Below are 19,322 nucleotides of genomic sequence, written 5' to 3' on the forward strand. Positions count from 1 at the left end.
AGGCAGGACTAGGATGCTGCTTCTATTATGAAAAGCCGTCAAGTAGCCTCCTTAATGTATACCTTATACAAAGTATGTTTTACCCAACAATACAGTCATAAACACATTAAGAGGTGCTATCTGATGCAAAGAGGCGCAAAAAGCAGCATGGATCCATTTCTGAATGCAAAAGGTTATTAGCAATGTGACGTGCGCCGCAGCGCAATTCTAAATCGAGATTTTATCTTTCGCTCTAAACGGAGCCTTTTTTGGTGCGAACAAGGCTGATGACATCATAAAAGAGTGAAAGCTACTAAATGCAGCGCTGCACTGTTTGAGCTTTTAGTGCAACGCGCGTTGTGTTACACAATTCTTGAAAAAGTAGTGACATATTGTAATCGCTTGCTCTGCCACTGAGAGTTTACTCAGCCTGGCTTCCTGCCGCCTAGGGGGCATTTGTGTCTGAACTTGAAAAAACCTTAGTGGAACAAGAAGAGAGGCGTGCCGAAGCGTGTACAACACACCCAGAGACTTGCTATGGAATGGATACGTTTTCTGAAGCTGGGGTGTAAAGAAGGTGCACGTCGAACGCCGTGATTTGTTGTTTTTTGTGATTTGTTTTTGTATTCTACTTCAACACGTGAGGACTTGAATGTTTTGAGAGACGGGGGCCCGACTCAGCTCCTGTAATCTCTGCTCCTGTGCCCGCGGCTCTGGCTGAGGGCTTGGCCAGCACCCCGAGCTGGGAGGCAGATCCAGTTTCTCGTTCGCTGCTGTAACGCCGTCCTAGAAAGGGCGGCCTGGGAGAAGGCTTCTCAGAAAGCAAGAAAGGAGCGAGGCACACCCAAGCCGTACCTCGGGTGCACCTTACAAAGCGGCAGCTGTCACGGGCAGAGACAACCGCGGTCTACCGGTGAGGAAATGGATACCCCGGAGTGAAGACGACACAGGGCCCAGCGAAGCCACCTCAGGGACCGCGCCGTCTCCCGTCGGCCTCTCTCCTGCCAGGTAAACAGCGCCCCTTGTTATGTGGCACAGCAGAGGGTTGTGGGAATGCGCCTCTTCTGGCCTTTGCTGCCACATATTAACCAAAACAATGTGTACTTCTGTGTGTCACTGTACATCTACAGGTGTTGGAGTACTCTCTAGATGTGGGGATATTCTGCCTCCCACTCGTGGCCAGCGCAGTTTGCTCTTTTGCTGTAAACAAAAACATCGTAACTTTAAAAAGGGAAGCGAAGCATAGCTTTTAAAATCAGGTTATTGCAATTGTTTCACACAGATTGTTTTTTTTGCACACTGATGTTTCTTTGCTCTTTACGATTACAAGTGCGCAAAGAGGGCGCATGTGACTGCTGGGCACTCTGTCCCCACTCGCCCCCCCCCCCCCCCAACACACACACGTCCCCACTACAGAGACCAGGGTGTCGTGGGCTCAGTGTGTATACACTAACCATGTCGGCCATTCCCATTAGATACCTTCATCAATTCAAGGCAAAAAAATAAGTGGCATTTATTTCGATGGCAATGGCCCCTATTAAAACTCATCACGACAATTCAGTTCAGGCTGCTTAATATAGGGATCCTCAATATTCAGAATTTAGAATTCAAATTGCATACAATTCACTTTGTGTTGTAGCCTGTGTAGTTGTTTACCCATAGCCATAGAATTAGGCCTATAGAGTAGTTTGCCTTTTAGACGTTTTGACCGTGTAGATCTCCAGGTTGAATTCTGCCCAGCGCTGATTACTGCCATCCCATAATGCCGCTCTCCGTAGCATTTGAGGACAACAGGACAAGCAGAGAGCATTTCGGGACATTAAATACTGCACTGTACAATGAGTGCTTAACTTTTTCTTCATGACACCTTACTTTCAAAGGCAGAAAGATTCAACACACTCTTTCCGTCCGCAGGTATAACATACTGTATTTTTATGTAGTTCATATTTCTAATGTTAATCTGCGTCACCAAGGACCTCAAATCTCCACCATTTGGGAGCAAAGAGCACAAAAGGGGGAAGGGAAGGCTGGCCTAACTGACTTCTGCTCACTTTCCTATGCATCAGTCAGGCGTTCTTGGCCTTTAAGGGAATGGCCTTGCATTTTTAATAGTGGTGTGCAAAGTTCTAATGTTCTAGAGCTCACAAAGTCGCAGGTTAAAAAAAACTAACTGTGAACTGGAGTAAGTAATTAGGGTATCTATTGGTTAGGCACAAAATGGAATTTTAGGTTTTAACGTTTATATCTTATCATATGTGATGATAGGCTAGTGAGTGGATGATAGAGCTTGGAGTGTGGGCCTGATCAAAAACACATGTTTATGTGTATTACAGAGTCAACATGACTTTCTCGTTATTGTTCATCTCATTCGTCTTTAGCAAAAACATGTTTGGTAGAATGCTTAGACCTTTGGCCTGGTATGACAAATCACGCTGTAAACTTCACCAATAATGTGTATATTTGCACCCAGATGTAATCTTGGATAGCTTTATGCCGACTGGGTCTCAAGGAGGGGATTTTAGGGTGATAAGAGCTCCCAAAAGTACCTTTGCTATTCATGAAGGGGAACAAAAACACATGGCCCAGTAGCCATCAAAAGTGGCATGAATATGGAGGTAAGGCAAAGGGAGCGCTCCTTTTTGTGGTCTGGTGCAAATCTGTGACAGATTATCTGTCCAAAAGTTAACAAAAAAAAGAAAGAAAGGCCCAAAATAAGTTTGAATATATTATCTAATGGATTCACTAAACATTTTATTTTACCCTTCCATTTGATTGGAATAGTTTAACAATGTGACTCCTGTAGCCATTTTGGGGTTCGCAGAGAATGTAGCCCATGAACCTAGCTGAGAAAAAAGGTGGTGCAGTGTGTGGGCATGGAGACTACACCGTAGCATAAGAAGAAAAAGGACATAGCCTAGTGAGGTGGAACATACCCTTATAACAAAAAAACTCATTTTTTAGCTGCACAGTTTTCAAACGTCAGTCCAGATTCGTGTATCAATATGCTCATTTTCGGTTACACATTCACTTTTTTAATGTGACCAAAACTATTCCCAGATGCACATAAATCAGGCATATTCATCACGAACCACGAAAAAATGAGCAGACAAAGAATAGGAGGCACAAATATTCACTGACAGCCATCCCTCTGCACCCACAGGCCGTGCACTTTTGGTACTGGAGATACGGCAACTGAGTTTAAAGCCACAGCAGAGGGTAATGCCTTGTGGTCTCTGTCCACTGAGCCTGGTTGTTATGGATACAAAATGTGTGAAATTCCGAATTTTGTGTTATGAAAAGTTCGTAAAATTCACCAAATTTCTCAGTAGTTAATTACATTTTACACGGTTTTTGCTACGCGTACTATTTAAACCAAAAATGTCTTGCAAGACACTGGTTCGAGAAGAAAATGTCTTCCAAGGTGCATTTAATAGTCAAACAAGATGCCTTACAGGGACCGTGGTCTAACATTTGAACGTGAGGTATGCCCTTCATTCAATTTTCATATGGATATGCCAACATTTTGTGTAATTTCACATATTTTTAATTTGTGTAAAGTTTCCCAAAATCGCACAGTTTCACACAGACCACCGCTTTTTTTATGTACAAACAGAAAATGTTTAAGGCCATACTGCAAGTGCCATAGACAGAAGTTAAATCTTATCATCAAAATAACTGAGAAAGTCACAGAAAATGGTTGGATAAGGTGCCTTATTGTTCTGTACTACTGATACATGGTATTGTTATTTAAAACATTTTAACACATTATATTTAATATTTGAAATAAGCTTTAGTTGAAGGAACAGAGTGTATATAATCCAAAAAAGAGATCTGAATATCTGTTATAATCTGCTACACAACCATGACGTCCCCAGACACCCCTCACATTTTCTCAGTGACATCACAGACATCCCAGCAGCATGTAACTGACCATGTCCTGTGTTGTCTATGCAGTTGAACATAGTGCACACAGAATGTGACTGAAGACTATGGGGGTTATTATGACCTCGACGGTAGGTGATAATGTGGCGGTAGTACTGCCAACAGGCTGCCGGTACATACCACCAGATTATGACATTGGCGGATTGGCTGCAGCCAACCCACCAATTTACCATTCTTACCAACATAGCGGTAGCAGCCGCCGAGCCGGAGATAACAATCGCCAGTCCGGCAGCTGCTGTTGTACCGCCGGCAGCACTTTGAGCATGCCTACTGCCATGGTTTTTGTGGCGTTCGCAATGGCACAATAATCATGGCAGTAGGCCCTACGAGTGACAGGGAATACCTTCCCTGTCACCGCTAGGAGGCTCACCCACCCCCACCCCCAACACTCCCCAGACACCCCCTATGTCCATCAACACTCCCCCCTTCTCATCCCCTCCCCATACACGAACACTCGCAGACACGCACCACTCATGCACACACTCACTCACTCAGTCACATTGGCATACTCACATTCATTCACGCCTGCCTCCATTCATTCTCGCACAGATCCGTACACACATTCACACTGACATGCAGACATGCATTCTACATGCTGGCATGGTCAATGGCCTTCTAACACCCTGTGTCCTTACACACAAATGTCCTTTATGCCCCTGTGTGTGCAGCAGAGGGCTAAGACACAGATCACATCCCATATGTTCTATCATCCTTTGTGCATTATATATGCTACATAAGGATGTGACAAGCACAAGGCCCTGCCTTGGTATTGCCAGAGGCCATCTTCTCTGGACTAAGTTCCCTATACAAAGCATGAGATGTCATTCATGAAATCATGTTTGGGATCCAGAGCATTGAACCGAAGAGGGTGGGGAAGAGGGTTATGGTTTTCTATTTATCCATGAGATGTGCCTGTCAGTCCTTTTTACATTTTGAGTAATTTCCATACAACTGAGTATTTTCCCTGAACATTTTATTATGTAATTTAATGTGCGATCTTCGTAAAAAACCACAGTATCTCTTAATCAGATATTTTTTTGTAAATCTATATGTACACGAAAGCAGACAAAGATGCAGACACGGCCACACAACGATAATCTTTAGTTACAATCCCAAATTAATTAGGCCCTCATAGTGAGGCTAAATCAGGCGGCAGCCCTTTAACGAACATGCATAATTTATGGTTGCTTCTGACATTCAGGTAATTGTTTAGATTCTTGCATATATCGACTCACTAGTTTTAGATTTAGAATAGAACCCTTCAAGGCTAGCTAAGAATTGACAAGGAGTCTATTTCACTGGCCCATGCCCACTTGAGAGCAAATGCTGCCCGTACAAAGCGGCAGATCATTGATGTAGTGGATCTGCGTGCACGTGGAAGGGCCTGCACTGTTAGCTGAATGTGATACCTCGGTGCCGGATGGGACTGGAAAGAAGCAGGCCTGTGTTTATGTTTAAACTTCACTTAGGCACATGTTTGTTGTCATAATGGACAGAAATTGCCACTTGGCAGACAGGGAGGGAATTTTGTAGCAAAATGACTGTGCACCAATGAGTCAGTACACATAATAAAACAAATACAGCTTAAAACAAAACGCCCTGCGATTTCAATAAGTCCCTAAGACAAAACAGATTTCTCTATTTCTTCTAGATTCAACTCGCCCCATCTCCCATGCAAATATCGTGATAGGAAGAAGAATGGGTGAATTCTTCTCAACCATCTCCACATCAAATATTGTTGCAATACTGTAACCAAAGCCCTTAAAGTCTACCTTTGTGTAAATGGATGGCTTGAAATAAGTGGCACAGCAAAGTTTTTGTTGGAAGCATGAATGTGTTGCAGGTTCATTAAGCACAGATTTGGGCTAACCTACGGGCGATCCTGGGTAGTCAGCGATGAGATGTCCTAAAATAACTGCCCACTTCACTTGATAGCATCCACCAGGTATTGTTTAGCCTCTGTTGTTCACTTTTCAGGGTTCGTCCAGCATTTGACCCAATAGTCAATGAAAATCTGCCTCCTGCTCATGGCTGAGCAATGCTAGGCTAAGCCCACAGTTGCTCTGCATTTCAACTGTATTGCTGGAGTAGGGGGGTGTCATTTTATCCTGATGCCCCACTATAGAGACTATTGAGGTAACACATTGCTGACACTTTTGTGATTCTTGTTAGGGCTCTTAGTTGCACCAAATGCTCTTGGGTCCCCCTGTTGCAACTGTGTATAGAGAAGAAAACATGGAAACATGTATAAACCCATTCATCCATAATATAACAATGACTTCTGCAAAATCGACCAAGACAGAATATGTGGCTTGACTGCTATGTAACTTGAGTTGTTACTGTCAAGCTGATGAACCTTCTACCTTTTGGCCTTGAAAAAGCCCTTTCTGTATAATCAAAGGGGTGAAACGTCTTGCATTGAATAGACTATATTCATCTGAACATCAGATCTCATAAAACACAAAACACTCTACATTCATCTAAAAGTTTGTATTCAAAGAGATCAACAATGTGTAACAAAAATAAATTCCACGGGCATGCAGTAACATTTCTATCAATCTGAATCCATTTTGATTATGTAAAGAATTAAATACCTTTTGTATCCCCGTGGTCCCCAGTACCACCTCTTCATTAGTGTCCTGTGCATCCCCTTCTGGGCCTGCCAAGAGAGAAATCGCAGTGTCTGAAAGCGATACATGGCCAGCTATATCAAATGAAGTAAACAAATGCACAGATCACTTACACCTGCAGTGCCCAAGAAGCCCTATATGCACCGATCAGCATGTATTAAGTTCTGGGTTGATATATGTTGGTCAGGATGATTTGTGATGTTAATGCTCTGCCAACAATTCTGTTGGCCTTGATTTAGCTGTACTTGGAATATGAGCTTGCTAAACGAGACTGGTAAAATCTCAAGTCCGAAGACATTCAAATGAAAATAGTGGGCCTGTGTTTATGTTGAAACTGCACTTAGGCACATGTTTGTTTTCACAATGGACAGAAATTGCCACTTAGCAGGTGGGGAGAGAGTTGTAGCAAAATGACTGCACCAATGAGTCAGTACACATTGGACAGAAATGATAGCTATAGGAGGACATCGTCAAAGTAGCTAGCAATGGATGTAGAACAGCAAGCTTCAGATGGTAGGGAGAAAAGAAGGCACTAATGGTTGGCCAGGCTCATGATTGTAGTTAGTTATCACTGGAGAGCCCCTTTAAATTCAGTTAACCAACCGGCGTCCCATGGCGTCGTCATCGCAATGACCAGTAGGTATGAACAATCTCTCCTTCAAGGTAAAATTAATTCAGAGATTGAATCTAAAGACATCAAAGCTAAATACTGTCCCATGCCAATTTACTTCATAGGTGAATAAGCAATAACTGCTGGGCTATTTAAATAGTAAGGATTTTCCAGTGCCTTTTCCCTTTATCCACCACAAATACAATTTGACAGAGAACTTTGCATCAACTTTCAATTTCAGAGGGACTTTATTGACTTAGACTGTCCTGTACACCTGCAGGGCCCCAGTAGCCCTTTATGCATCAATTAACATGTATCAAGTCCTGTGATTTTCATTTACACGTAATCATTACCATCGGGTGTACGTGTCCAGTAACATGAAGTGAGGCTACAATTCCTAAATGCACTGTTTTGATAAGTGAAAGACTTGAAACATGGTTTTCAGTATACATGGAGTTATGTAGCAACAAGTAGCACTTTTTTCATGGAACATGAGGGATAGCTACTTGGTGTCAGCAAAAGGAACATGCAGGCTGATAAGTGATGTTAATGCCCTGCCAGCAATTCTGTAGGCCTACATGGAATATGGGTTTGCTTAACGAGGTTGATACAATCTCTAGTCTTATGTAGTGTATTGCAAATAGTGGGATTCCTAACAGCTATAAAGCATCTACCTGAGGAGGACTGCTTCTCACTCAATAGAGACTCCAACTATGTTTATGCATGATATGAGAGTAAGAAAGTATAGGTTTAATAGGAACCTTCTCTAGCAGTAAAAGCACCATGCCTTCATGTATCTTGTTTTACTATAGCGCACCATGCCACAATTTTGGCTCTTTCTAGGTGTTATTAATGGTGTTACTTATTATCTAATGTAAGGCTACTTTAAGTATGACAGGCTCAGTTGGTTTCCCTGGCATTTTATATTGTCACCTTCACACCACTCCGGATATCTCTTCGCTCCATGACACACATGGGGCCTGATTTAAGAAAAGAGGTGCTGCATCCAATGCTGCGCCACTTTTCTTGTGCCCCTTAGCGCCCCCCCTACCGACACCATGTGTGTGCCGTTTGTAATATATGGCGCACCATGGTGCAGGGTAGGGGCAATAGAGTCAACATTTTGACACTATTGTTGTCCTGTGTAGAATTAGTGCCAAAATGTTGGCGCTAATCATGCACAGTACATAGGAGCCCATTGAAAGAAATGGTGTGCCACCTTTTAATGCCCGCTCTGTGCAGGTGTTAAAAGTAGCTACAAAAATTGACGCAGTTGAATCTTAGGTTCCACTGTGCCATTTTTGCGGTCCCCCGTAGCGAGGGAATGCCCCCTTGCATACATTATGCGTGTCGCAGGCATAATGTGGCGCAAGGGGTGACAAAGGGGCTCAATGCATGCATTGCGCCACTTTCTAAATTTGGCGCAGTGATTTTGGCCTTGTTGGGCCACATTAGCAAAAAAAACGAATGATGCTAATGTGGCGCGAGGAGGTACTAGGCCATCTTAAATCCAGGCCACGGTTTGCAACAAATAGCAATTTTCTGTGGAGCTGTGACAGTCAGTTTCTCCTTCCTCAATTTTTTTGACATCTAGTTTGACCCACCTTTTCAGTTCATTCGGCACTTCCTAAACTCTTTGTCACTTACTGCTCGTTTGAGTCTATGCTGCAGTAAGACTACTCTTTCTTCTCCTCTCCAAAAGTTCCTCATGTTTTAATTCTATGTAGGTTTATTTTTTTCGTTCTGCTCTTAAATCTGTAATTTATTTTGTTCGCTTTAATATTTCAGACATGACCAAGAAAGGTTACAATCGAGGCAGTGGCGCTTCCATTAAACTGAAATCCATTGTCTTGCTAAGCATTCAGTGAAATGTTTAGAATTGTGCGTGCAGAAAGAAAGGCTATAAAAGGGGAAAAAGCTAAACCGTACCTAAAGGGAGCTGCATCTATCCTCACACGATTACTTCACAGGAGAACACGACTGTGTCGATAATTCTGTCTTTGAGACAGAAGGTGAAATCAAACATCTACTCTTTTTACTGCCCTGTTCCAAGAATCCATTCAGTGTCCCCTCCCCCATCACTGTTCTCTCTTTTCAAATTCCAAAGACATTCAGATGAAAATAGTATGGATCCACAGGGTGAGAAGAGGAAAAACAGGTAAAGACATTGGACTGCATTGATAGATACAGCAGGACATCACCAAAGTAGCTAGCAATGTCCGCAGAACAGCAAGCTTAAGATGGTAGGGAGAAATAAGGCAATGGTGCTTGGCCAGGCTCATGACTGTAGTTAGTTATCACTGTAGAGCCTCTTTAAATTCAGTTAACCAACCGGCATGCCATGGCGTCGCCATTACAGTGACCAGTAGATATGAACAATCTCTCCTTCAATCTAAAATTTATTCAATGATTGAATCTGAAGACATCAAAACCATATACTGCCCCATGTCACTTTGCTTTATAGATGACTAAGCACATGCTGCTCAAACTCGACTGCGCCCACATCATGTGTGGCACAGCCCCAGCGCTGTCTTTAGTATATGTCAGTCACCCCTAATGTATGCCTCCTGATCCCAGAAGGCAGGGCACATTATATTAAAGGTGTGGACATACCGGTGCAAGCTTATATGTCCCTATTATTGCCTTTTTCACTAAAGGCTACTAAAAATGAATGTCAGTCCATAGGATAACATGGGCTGGACCCAGGCAAACCAGAGGTCACCACATCTATAATAGTTCTGCCAAAGTGGGTCATGTTTGGTATTAAACAACGTGCCTTCTCACTCCTGACATGGATCTCATTTCAAGAGTGATGTGGCATGGATCCAGAGCGAAACGTTAGAGGTTGCCCTCCGAGTTAACCCTGTTTTCCTGTGCTCTGGCTGCCAACCCGCAGCTGTTGCAGCCAGAACAGGATCCTGCCCCCCTGGGCAGAGATGAGAACACTTCCAGGATTCAAGCCAATGGCCTGGATGAGAAGGAGGTCATATCTCCCTCCCTCCCAGTCAGGCTAGTTAAGTGCCACATCAAGGCGGTGAGCTTTAAAGGGCACATCGCCTCTGATATGCAAACAGGCTGTCTCCAAGTGGAGGCCTAAAGCTTTCCCCCTGCCCCAGGCACATTTGCACATAGGCAGGCAGGAAAGTTAGTTAGTCAGGAGGTGTACACCCCAGAAGGCTAGTCTCATCTCTAGGGTTGGTGGCCTGGTCGTACAGCAAAGGAAGATGTCTGCCATCTTGGAAAGAGGCAGAATAGAGGGTTCTGGGTAGAAAAGGTGCCACAACCCACTGGATGTGGTCACTTTAGAGGCAGATTAGCCACTCGGGCCAGAAGTCCATTGGCTTCTTGCACCCACACCCTTAACTCCTCCAAATCTAGGATTTAAAGGGTTTCCCTGGCACCAAAACCTCACATCTGCAACAACTTGCGACAAGAAGACAATAGAAGACCTGCATCGATGATGACAGGAACCTGCACTAAAAAAAGGTGAGATACATTGAACCTGTGGCAACCTCCTGGAAGTGCTCGACTGCAGCTCATCCTGGACCAAAGATTGGTTCCCCCAGCAAGAGGGAACCCTTAGCGAGCCAAAGGAAAGTCCAAACTCCCTTTGGACATGTGGCACTAGTCCTCCTGCATACTGCTGGTAAAAAGTACTCACCCGATCCTAAGAAGCACTGGCCATTGGGCCCTCTGAGGGATTGCCCAAAGACAGGTGGCCCAGTGCATTTTGGGAAGTGAAGTCCAGCTCATTGCCAAGTTACAGCTGGCTACCGTTTTCCACTGGACCTCCAGACGGGGAGATAGCTTCTCCTCCACCTTACCACTGCCTAGGCTGTTGGTGGCCAGTCTAGCCATCACCATCTTCACTCACCGCTGCAACTTGAGGGCACACTGCAACACTTTTATCCGATGTCACCTGTGGCTTCGTTGTTGAGTTTTTGCATCCGTTTCCTCACCCACACAATCTCAGTGGTGAAACCAGCAACTGCAGTTCCCGTTCAGCACTAAGGATAGCCAAGCACACCTCTGCACCAGTGACACAGAGACTAGGTAGAGTTGTTCTGCATGGTGAATCATAGTCCCGGGCCCAAACAAGCTTAAATCCCACTGGGCTTCCACAAGCTCGATGTGCAAGTGACAGAGTGTCACAAGTATCTTTTTTCAACACATGCATCGCCTGTGTTCAAGACCAGGGGCACTTCTACACCCAGGCACCACGAGCCAGGTAAAATTGGTCTGACTGTCACAGCTTCATCTTGGGACCTGCACAACCTTAGCCACAAGTGGGTTCCTCTGAACTCACTCCACAAGTGACTGAGTTTCACTAATGACTTCGCGTTGACCACAATGGTGATATTTGACAGCTTGTAAATTCTATAATTTTACTTCTGCTTTAAATTCAATAACTGATAATACGTAACTGATATGCTTTGTTTTGGTGTGTAACATTATAGAAAAATCTGCCCTAATTTTATAAATTGGTGTCAGATTTCTTTCAAGTCATGTCAATTGCTCATCGCCCATGTTTTTGCTGTGAAATGCTTAACACATTCATCTAGTGAAGCCTGGCTGCTCTTTGCCACACTTCCAGGAATGAATAAGGATTTATTATTGTGAATCTGAGGGAGCATCCTGGGGGTATTGTGAGAGTATTACATAGTAAAGCCTAACCAGCCTTACTGCATAATACTCCAATTTGTACACTAAGACATTGTTTGGTGAATGTTAGAGCACCAAAGAAAGGTGAAACTCTACACAGGATAGGATAATGAAGTATCATATGATTTAAAAAATAGTTGTGCAAGACTGGTCTTGTCACATAGGTGGATAGCAGGGATTCCGACGATATGCCTGCCTGTGCAGAAACCTTTTGTATGCCTTTTAGAAATTGTGCATGCTCATATTACAAGTACAACTGCATTGGAAGGGATTTCCAATGGGAGAATCATTTTTTAGATATAGCGTTTTTCTTTCCAGGTAGCAGCATGTTGAGGTAGCGAGGTGACTGACCCAGCAGAGACTTGGCACTCTCTTCTTTGAAGGAAAATAACACATTATAATCCACACCAGCAAAACATGGTCTGTTTGTTTAGGCAAAGAACAAGATGGACCACCTAGTTTTGAGTGGGCTAGAGCTTAAGCATAGATTTGTCTGTAGGCCGCTGTAAGTACTGTTACAGTAGTCGATTGAGCAGAGGAATACACAAAGGACCAGTGTAATCCATTCAGACAGTAATTGTAGGAGTGGGATTACACAGAGAGGATGCTTAAAGACTAAAACTCAGTTTTGGTGACATTAATGTTCTGAGGAATGACTGACATATTAAAGTTGTGTGATTCTTGAGCTGCATATATTTGACAAAAGCATCCAAAAGATGAAAATACCAGAAAAGTATTCAAAGGCAAAGATAGGAAAAGAAAGAGATTAAAAGCGACAGAGAGATACAGAGAGTAACTCTCGTGCACCCTGTCTTTCCCCCACTCCCTCTCTCACTCTCTTTTTCCCTCTCTCAACTTCCTTGGGGACAAGATGTAATTAGCATGCCATACCGTACACTGGATGGTTAGATTTCCTCCAGAAACCTTTCTGGGGCCTTCTGTGGCAGCATGCCATTACTTATAGTCCTTCAGAGGATTGTTTATTGTTCAAAGATTTAGGCAATTTATCTTTCTTTTTAGCGAAGGACTTCACATGCTTGGGGGTGGTTCTTGCATAAGGAGCATCTCCACAGGTCTGTCTATCACTAGTAGTGCTACAAGAAGATATCAGCTCTGACTTTCTGGAACACATGACTGCTTGCGGGCCAGTAGATTACCTTTGGAATGAAGACACTGAGGAGGATTTAATTACATAAGCACAGAACAACAAACTCAGTTTGGTGGCAATTCAGGGCCAGAGAGATATGAGTTTGATGCTGTGTCCAGTTTCAAGAGTTGCACTGGAGAACAATTACATGTAATTGATGTTGTCATGTTGTAAACTTCTGCAAATTGGTTAGAAGATTTGAATTCACTTACTCTGCAGGAGGGGGCACTTATTGACAGTCACTAGATGTTGTGCAGTTCCAAAAGATCTGCCACAAAGGAACCAAGCCAGATTTTCTTTAGGAGGGTGGATGGTGAAGCAATGTATGACATGCAAACCGGAAGCTGGTCTTGTGGTGCATTTGAAGAGTAGATACTTGGAGGACTCCAAAAGTTTTTCAAATAGCTCTATGCATATATGGAATGAATACAATCCAGAGACTTTCCTCCTCATTGTCTCTGTGCTCGGTGTTTGTGAATGATGTTGTAGGCTTCAATGACAGGTGCATGGAAGAATCTGTTTTGTATGAGATCGTGGATGTTTGCTACACTGATGATCTGATCTTGAGAAATGTACCACTAAAAGGCTTTGCTGCTGGAGGATATAGAGCTATAGTGGCTAATGGGAATGTTGGGGAGATGGAGCAACTAGGGAACTAACACCACTCAACCTTTAGGAGTGGAGAGGATGGGGTTGGCTGATCCAATTGTGGTAATAGGTCTGTCTTCGCTGCTGTCATCTAAAGGGGATTTGAGCCTTATGCTTGAGATACCAGCGAAGACTGCCTTGGCTGGGGTTCTTGTGTTGGGTGCCAGGCAGATCCTCAAGGCAGTTGAAGAGCTCCTAGAGTCATGGGGATGCTGGGGGATTGTGAGTTAGTCAGTGGGCATGCTTCCTGTGGATAGTACCAGGGTTCAAGCAATCAGAAATATAGCCCTACAATCAGAACTTGTGGGTAGAAGAAAATATCCTCCAGTGATGTGCCGAGTGCCTGAAGAGCTACAGAAAGCTGAGGGGTGTCACACAGTGAGTTGAGTTGGGCACATAGATACAGGAAAGAGCTTTAGTGTAATAAAAGGAACAGAAGTTGTTAGAAATTGGGTTTTTGGTTGGCAGTCAGGTTACCCCCTGTCCAAGCAAAAGTCCTCACTCTAGTCAGGGTAAGTCACACACAATCCAAGATTATCCTGTGTCCACCCTCTGGTAGCTTGGCACTAGCAGTCAGGCTTAACTTAGAAGGCAATGTGTAAAGTATTTGTGCAATAAATCATACAATACCACCATATAGCACCACAAAAATACACCACACAGTGTTTAGAAAAATATATAATATTTATCAGGATAATTGTAGGTCAAAACGAATAAAGTTGCAATGTGAATTTGTAGAGATATCACTGAAAAGTGATATAAAGTGTCTTAAATCTTTAAAAAGTAAACAAAGTCTCTTTCAAGCACAAAGTACCTGGTTTGGAGTGGAAAATCTCCTCAGAGGACCACAGAAGAAGAGATACGTGGAAAAAGGGTGTGTGTGTCGATTTCTCCCCAGCACACACGGACTTGCGTCGTTATTTTCCACGCGGGGAAGTAGTGCGTCGTTTTCCGGCGCGCGGACAGTCTCTTTCTGTGGATTGCGGGGATTACCAGATGTCCCGGGTCTGTGCGTGGATTTTCCTGCTTGTTTTCCGGCTGCGTGTCATTCTGCGGGGCTGCGCGTCGAAATTTCGATCTCACGGCAGGCGTCGCCTCGATTTCTCCTCTGGAGGTCGGGCGGCGTTGTCCTTGCGAAGCCGTGCGTCGAAGTTCCGGTCGTCCTAAAGGCGTCGCTTCGATCAGCGTCGGTGTGCAGCGTTTTTCTCACCACGGAACAAGCTGTGCGTTGAAAATTTCAGCGCACAGAGTGTCCAAGTGAAAAAGAGAAGCCTTTTTGGTCCTGAGACTTCAGGGAACAGGAGGCAAGCTCTATCCAAGCCCTTGGAGAGCACTTTCACAGCCAGACAAGAGTTCAGCAAGGCAGCAGGCCAACAGCAAGGCAGCAGTCCTTTGTAGAAAGCAGACAGGTGAGTCCTTTGAGCAGCCAGGCAGTTCTTCTTGGCAGGATGTAGTTTCTGGTTCAGGTTTCTTCTCCAGCAAGTGTCTGATGAGGTAGGGCAGAGGCCCTGTTTTATACCCAAATGTGCCTTTGAAGTGGGGGAGCCTTCAAAGAGTGGCTAAGAAGTGCACCAGGTCCCCTTTCAGTTCAATCCTGTCTGCCAGGGTCCCAGTAGGGGGTGTGGCAGTCCTTTGTGTGAGAGCAGGCCCTCCACCCTGCCAGCCCAGGAAGACCCCATTCAAAATGCAGATGTATGCAAGTGAGGCTGAGTACCCTGTGTTTGGGGTGTGTCTGAGTGAATGCACAAGGAGCTGTCAACTAAGCCCAGCCAGACGTGGATTGTAAGGCACAGAAAGATTTAAGTGCAAAGAAATGCTCACTTTTTAAAAGTGGCATTTCTAGAATTTTAATATTAAATCCAACTTCACCAGTCAGCAGGATTTTATATTACCAATCTGGCCATACTAAATATGACCTTCCAACTCCTTTCAGATCAGCAGCTACCACTTCAATACTGTATGAGGGCAGCCCCAATGTTAGCCTATGAAAGGAGCAGGCCTCACAGTAGTGCAAAAACGAATTTAGGAGTTTTACACTACCAGGTCATGTAAACTACACAGGTACATGTCCTGCCTTTCACCCACACAGCACCCTGCTCTAGGGGATACCTAGGGCACACATTAGAGGTGACTTATATGTGGAGAAAGGGGAGGTTTAGGCTTGGCAAGTACTTTTAAATGCCAAGTCGAGGTGACAGTGAAACTGCACACACAGGCCTTGCAATGGCAGGCCTGAGACAAGGAAAAGGGGCTACTTAAGTGGGTGGCACAAACAGTGCTGCAGGCCCACTAGTAGCATTTAATCTACCAGCCCTATGCACATAGAGTGCACATTACTAGGGACTCATAAGTAAATTAATAGTCCAATCAGGTATGATTCAAGGTTACCATGTTTTAAGGGAGAGAGCATATGCACTTTAGCACTGGTTAGCAGTGATAACGTGCACAGAGTCTAAAAGCCAGTAAAAACAGTGTCCAAAAAGTGGAGGGAGGCATGCAAAAAGTTAGGGGTGACCACCCTAAGGCTGTCAGGTCTAACAGAAGTGAACTGTCATTGACCAGAAGGTGGGGCTGAGAATTCTCTTGAAAACAATGTTGCACTTAGAGACTTTAGTCTTTTGAACAGGCAGTCAAATGCAAAAAAGGATAGTAATCTGTGTCAGTTGATACTTTCTTTGGAGTAGCAGGGCAAGTATTCCCAGGTTAATAGATTGGACTATCAACATGAATTCAACGTAGGAAAGAGAAGATTGGAGTGTATTGACGATTTCTGGTGTTTGATTAAATATTCTTTTTTTTATATATTTCGTGGGTTAATTCATAAATACCCCAGGGGGATAGGTATGTTAAAACACCCCAGGCGTCATAAGACGTACTGCTTTGAGACTAGAAATGGCAGTATAAGAGCTCGTGATGGCACTGCGCTTGTCACACATTAGAAACTCAGGGGCTTCCGAGGAGTGGTGTGAGCAGTAGCAGCAGTAATACTTTGGTGAATTTTCAGTTAGGGTCATGTGGGCAAAGTGAGAGTGGTGATTGAGACGTTAAATAAAACTAACCTGATATCAATTACAGCCTTTATATAGAACCTCTTTCTTTTATAAATACCAGTTCTAGCAGTGGACGGAAGAGAGAGAGATGGAGGGAGGAAGGGATTGGGAGAAGCAGGGTATATAGAAGGATGTAGAGAGGATGGCTTAATAGATAGATGGAGAGATAGATGGATGGGGTTGCAATAGAAGGTTAAGGAGGAGGCTGAATTGTGGTGTAACTGGAGAGAGGGATGTTTTGGAAAATGATGGATGAAGAGATAGATGGAAAGAATGCTGAATGGAAGATGACGGAGGGAAGGATGCATAGATGGATAGAAGGAGAAGTGATGTATAAGGATGGTAAGAAGGAAGGTTGTGTAGGCAATGAAAGGAATGAACATACATTGATGGAGAAGTGGATGGATGGATGTAAAATACAAGAAGAAGGATTGATGGGAAGAAGTACAGAAAGGCTGAAAAGGAAGGAAGGAAAGCCAAATGGTAAAGCATGAGACAGAAAGATGGTGGGATAAAATGAAGGAATTTACAGACATACAGAATTCCCCGCAGGGAGGAGTGCCTTTAGAGACACCTATTGAAATTTCACAAATTCAGCTGTAGGTATGCAGATAAATGCATCAGATAGCGAGCAGCTACCTGAGAAGTCTGACTGTAGACACCATGGAGACGCAGCAGTGGCGGAAGTCTTCTGACTCCCAGTGGCTAACTCCAGTCTACCTTTGGCATCACTCCAACAAAGGTTCTTTGTGTCAATTCTTGGTCATGCTTTGTTTCCTCTGTATGTCACCCCTTCCCCTAATTCTTCTATACTCTTTCCCATTTTATTCCTGATTTTATTATCTGTGCCTTCCTGCTCTTTCCTTCCCAAAACATATCATGCTCACTCCTTTTCAAGCTGCCAGTCAGATGCCTAAGGCCAGCTACTCAAGGCACACAATCTGTCTTTTTTGTGGGATATCATTATTCTGAGGAAGCCCGATCCATCCTCGAGGCTTCCTCTTCATTCTCCTCTTTGTCATCTTTCTAGCACTCTAAGGTGACCTTAGCGTGGCATAAAGGATTACACAAGTGAACAACCTTGTTTAACAGCATAACACTCCCGAACTCCTGTATTTAAATGAGTTTGAGGCAGAAAGATCCGCTGAGCATCTGTTTTAGTTGAGAGGCAATGTCTTCTGATTTGGACCCTTCCCACGAAGAATATTCAGCATTCAAAAAATCCAACTTTCGGCGGTAAGAATATTTTTTTCCTAAGGTGTAACATATTGTCCGTCAGGCTCTTAGCTAGTTACAGCTATTTGTCTAAATCAGATAAAAAAATCACTGTAAGAACGGTACAGAAGTGGGTAGATTCCGAACTGAAAAAAGGTTTTCAGAAAATACTTTGCTGAGAAATTTGGCTTAAAGCAGAGGGTAGAAAACCCATATTTCACTTGCAGCAAGGAGTAGGTATACTAGAAAAATGCTTGATGTAGTACAACAACAATTTAAAATAATTCTTTGTCTTAACCATCCTAATGCCAGCCAATGTAGCTTTGTCATGACACGATTTACCTGATACCTGGATTGAGTTTCACAATCTAATGTGCTTTTTCTTTCTTTTCCCAGTTGAAGCAGAAAAGGAGTTGCCATGAATTGGGCATTCTTCCAAGGACTTGTGAGTGGAGTTAGTGAGTTCTCAACTGCTTTTGGGCGCATCTGGCTGTCTGTGGTCTTCATCTTCCGTTTGCTGGTTTACGTAGTTGCGGCAGAGAGGGTCTGGGGGGACGAGCAAGGAGAATTTGACTGCAACACCCACCAGCCAGGTTGCCGCAATGTTTGCTATGATTATTATTTTCCTGTTTCCCACATTCGATTGTGGGCACTTCAGCTCATCTTTGTTATATGCCCATCCCTCCTTGTCCTTATGCACGTAGCATACAGGGAGGATAGAGAGAGAAAACGTCGTGAAAAAATGGGAGAAAACTGTGATAAGCTGTATCTGCACACAGGCAAGAAGAGAGGGGGGCTCTGGTGGACCTACCTTATCAGCCTTCTAGTCAAAGCTGCAGTGGACATTATTTTCCTTTATGTTTTCCACAGACTCTACCCAAGCTACACTCTTCCCAGAGTTGTGAAATGCTTCATTGACCCATGTCCAAACATTGTAGACTGTTACATTTCAAGGCCGGCTGAGAAGAACATCTTCACTCTCTTCATGGTGGTTACATCTGTGGCTTGTGTCTTCCTGAACCTGTGTGAGATGGCCTACCTGATTTGCAAGAAATGCAGAGAATGCATAGTACAAAATAAAAAAGCAAGGACTCACAGTATTCCCATCATGAACATGTCCAATGATTTGCCTTACAATCCCAAACACAATGACATTTATACCGCCAACAATAAGGACAATGATGCAGTACAGTGCCAAATTCCACAAATTAAAGTAACACCGGTTTACCCATGGCAAGCCATTTAGTGTAATACTGAAGTTCAGAGCACACACAAACGTTTTGCTTTCTGCTGCTTCTCAGAATAAAAACCAGATGTCTGTGACTCTGTCCCAGCTCCGACCCGTGTCAATGGTTTTTAATATTAATGGTAACTTGACAAAATCATTGTTGTTCCTTTCGTATTAAAAAATACAAAATGTATTGGAAATGATGAATCCA

General features: G+C 43.7%; 1 protein-coding gene across 1 annotated transcript; it reads left to right on the top strand.

The window, feature by feature from the left end:
* The first annotated feature begins 849 nt into the window (after window positions 1-849).
* On the top strand, window positions 850-19,221 carry LOC138284701 (gap junction beta-5 protein-like). The gene is made up of 2 exons (XM_069223782.1): window positions 850-987; window positions 18,280-19,221. Exon 2 carries the CDS (start codon window positions 18,302-18,304, stop codon window positions 19,127-19,129), a length of 828 nt encoding a protein of 275 aa, XP_069079883.1. The 5' UTR covers window positions 850-987; window positions 18,280-18,301; the 3' UTR covers window positions 19,130-19,221.
* The last annotated feature ends 101 nt before the right edge of the window (window positions 19,222-19,322 follow it).

Source organism: Pleurodeles waltl, chromosome 3_1 (assembly GCF_031143425.1).
Source record: "Pleurodeles waltl isolate 20211129_DDA chromosome 3_1, aPleWal1.hap1.20221129, whole genome shotgun sequence".
Lineage (NCBI taxonomy): Eukaryota > Metazoa > Chordata > Amphibia > Caudata > Salamandridae > Pleurodeles > Pleurodeles waltl.

What these genes read in the sequence shown, in the direction of transcription:
- LOC138284701 (XM_069223782.1), top strand. Translation starts at nt 18,302, where the DNA reads ATGAATTGGGCATTCTTCCAAGGACTTGTGAGTGGAGTTAGTGAGTTC.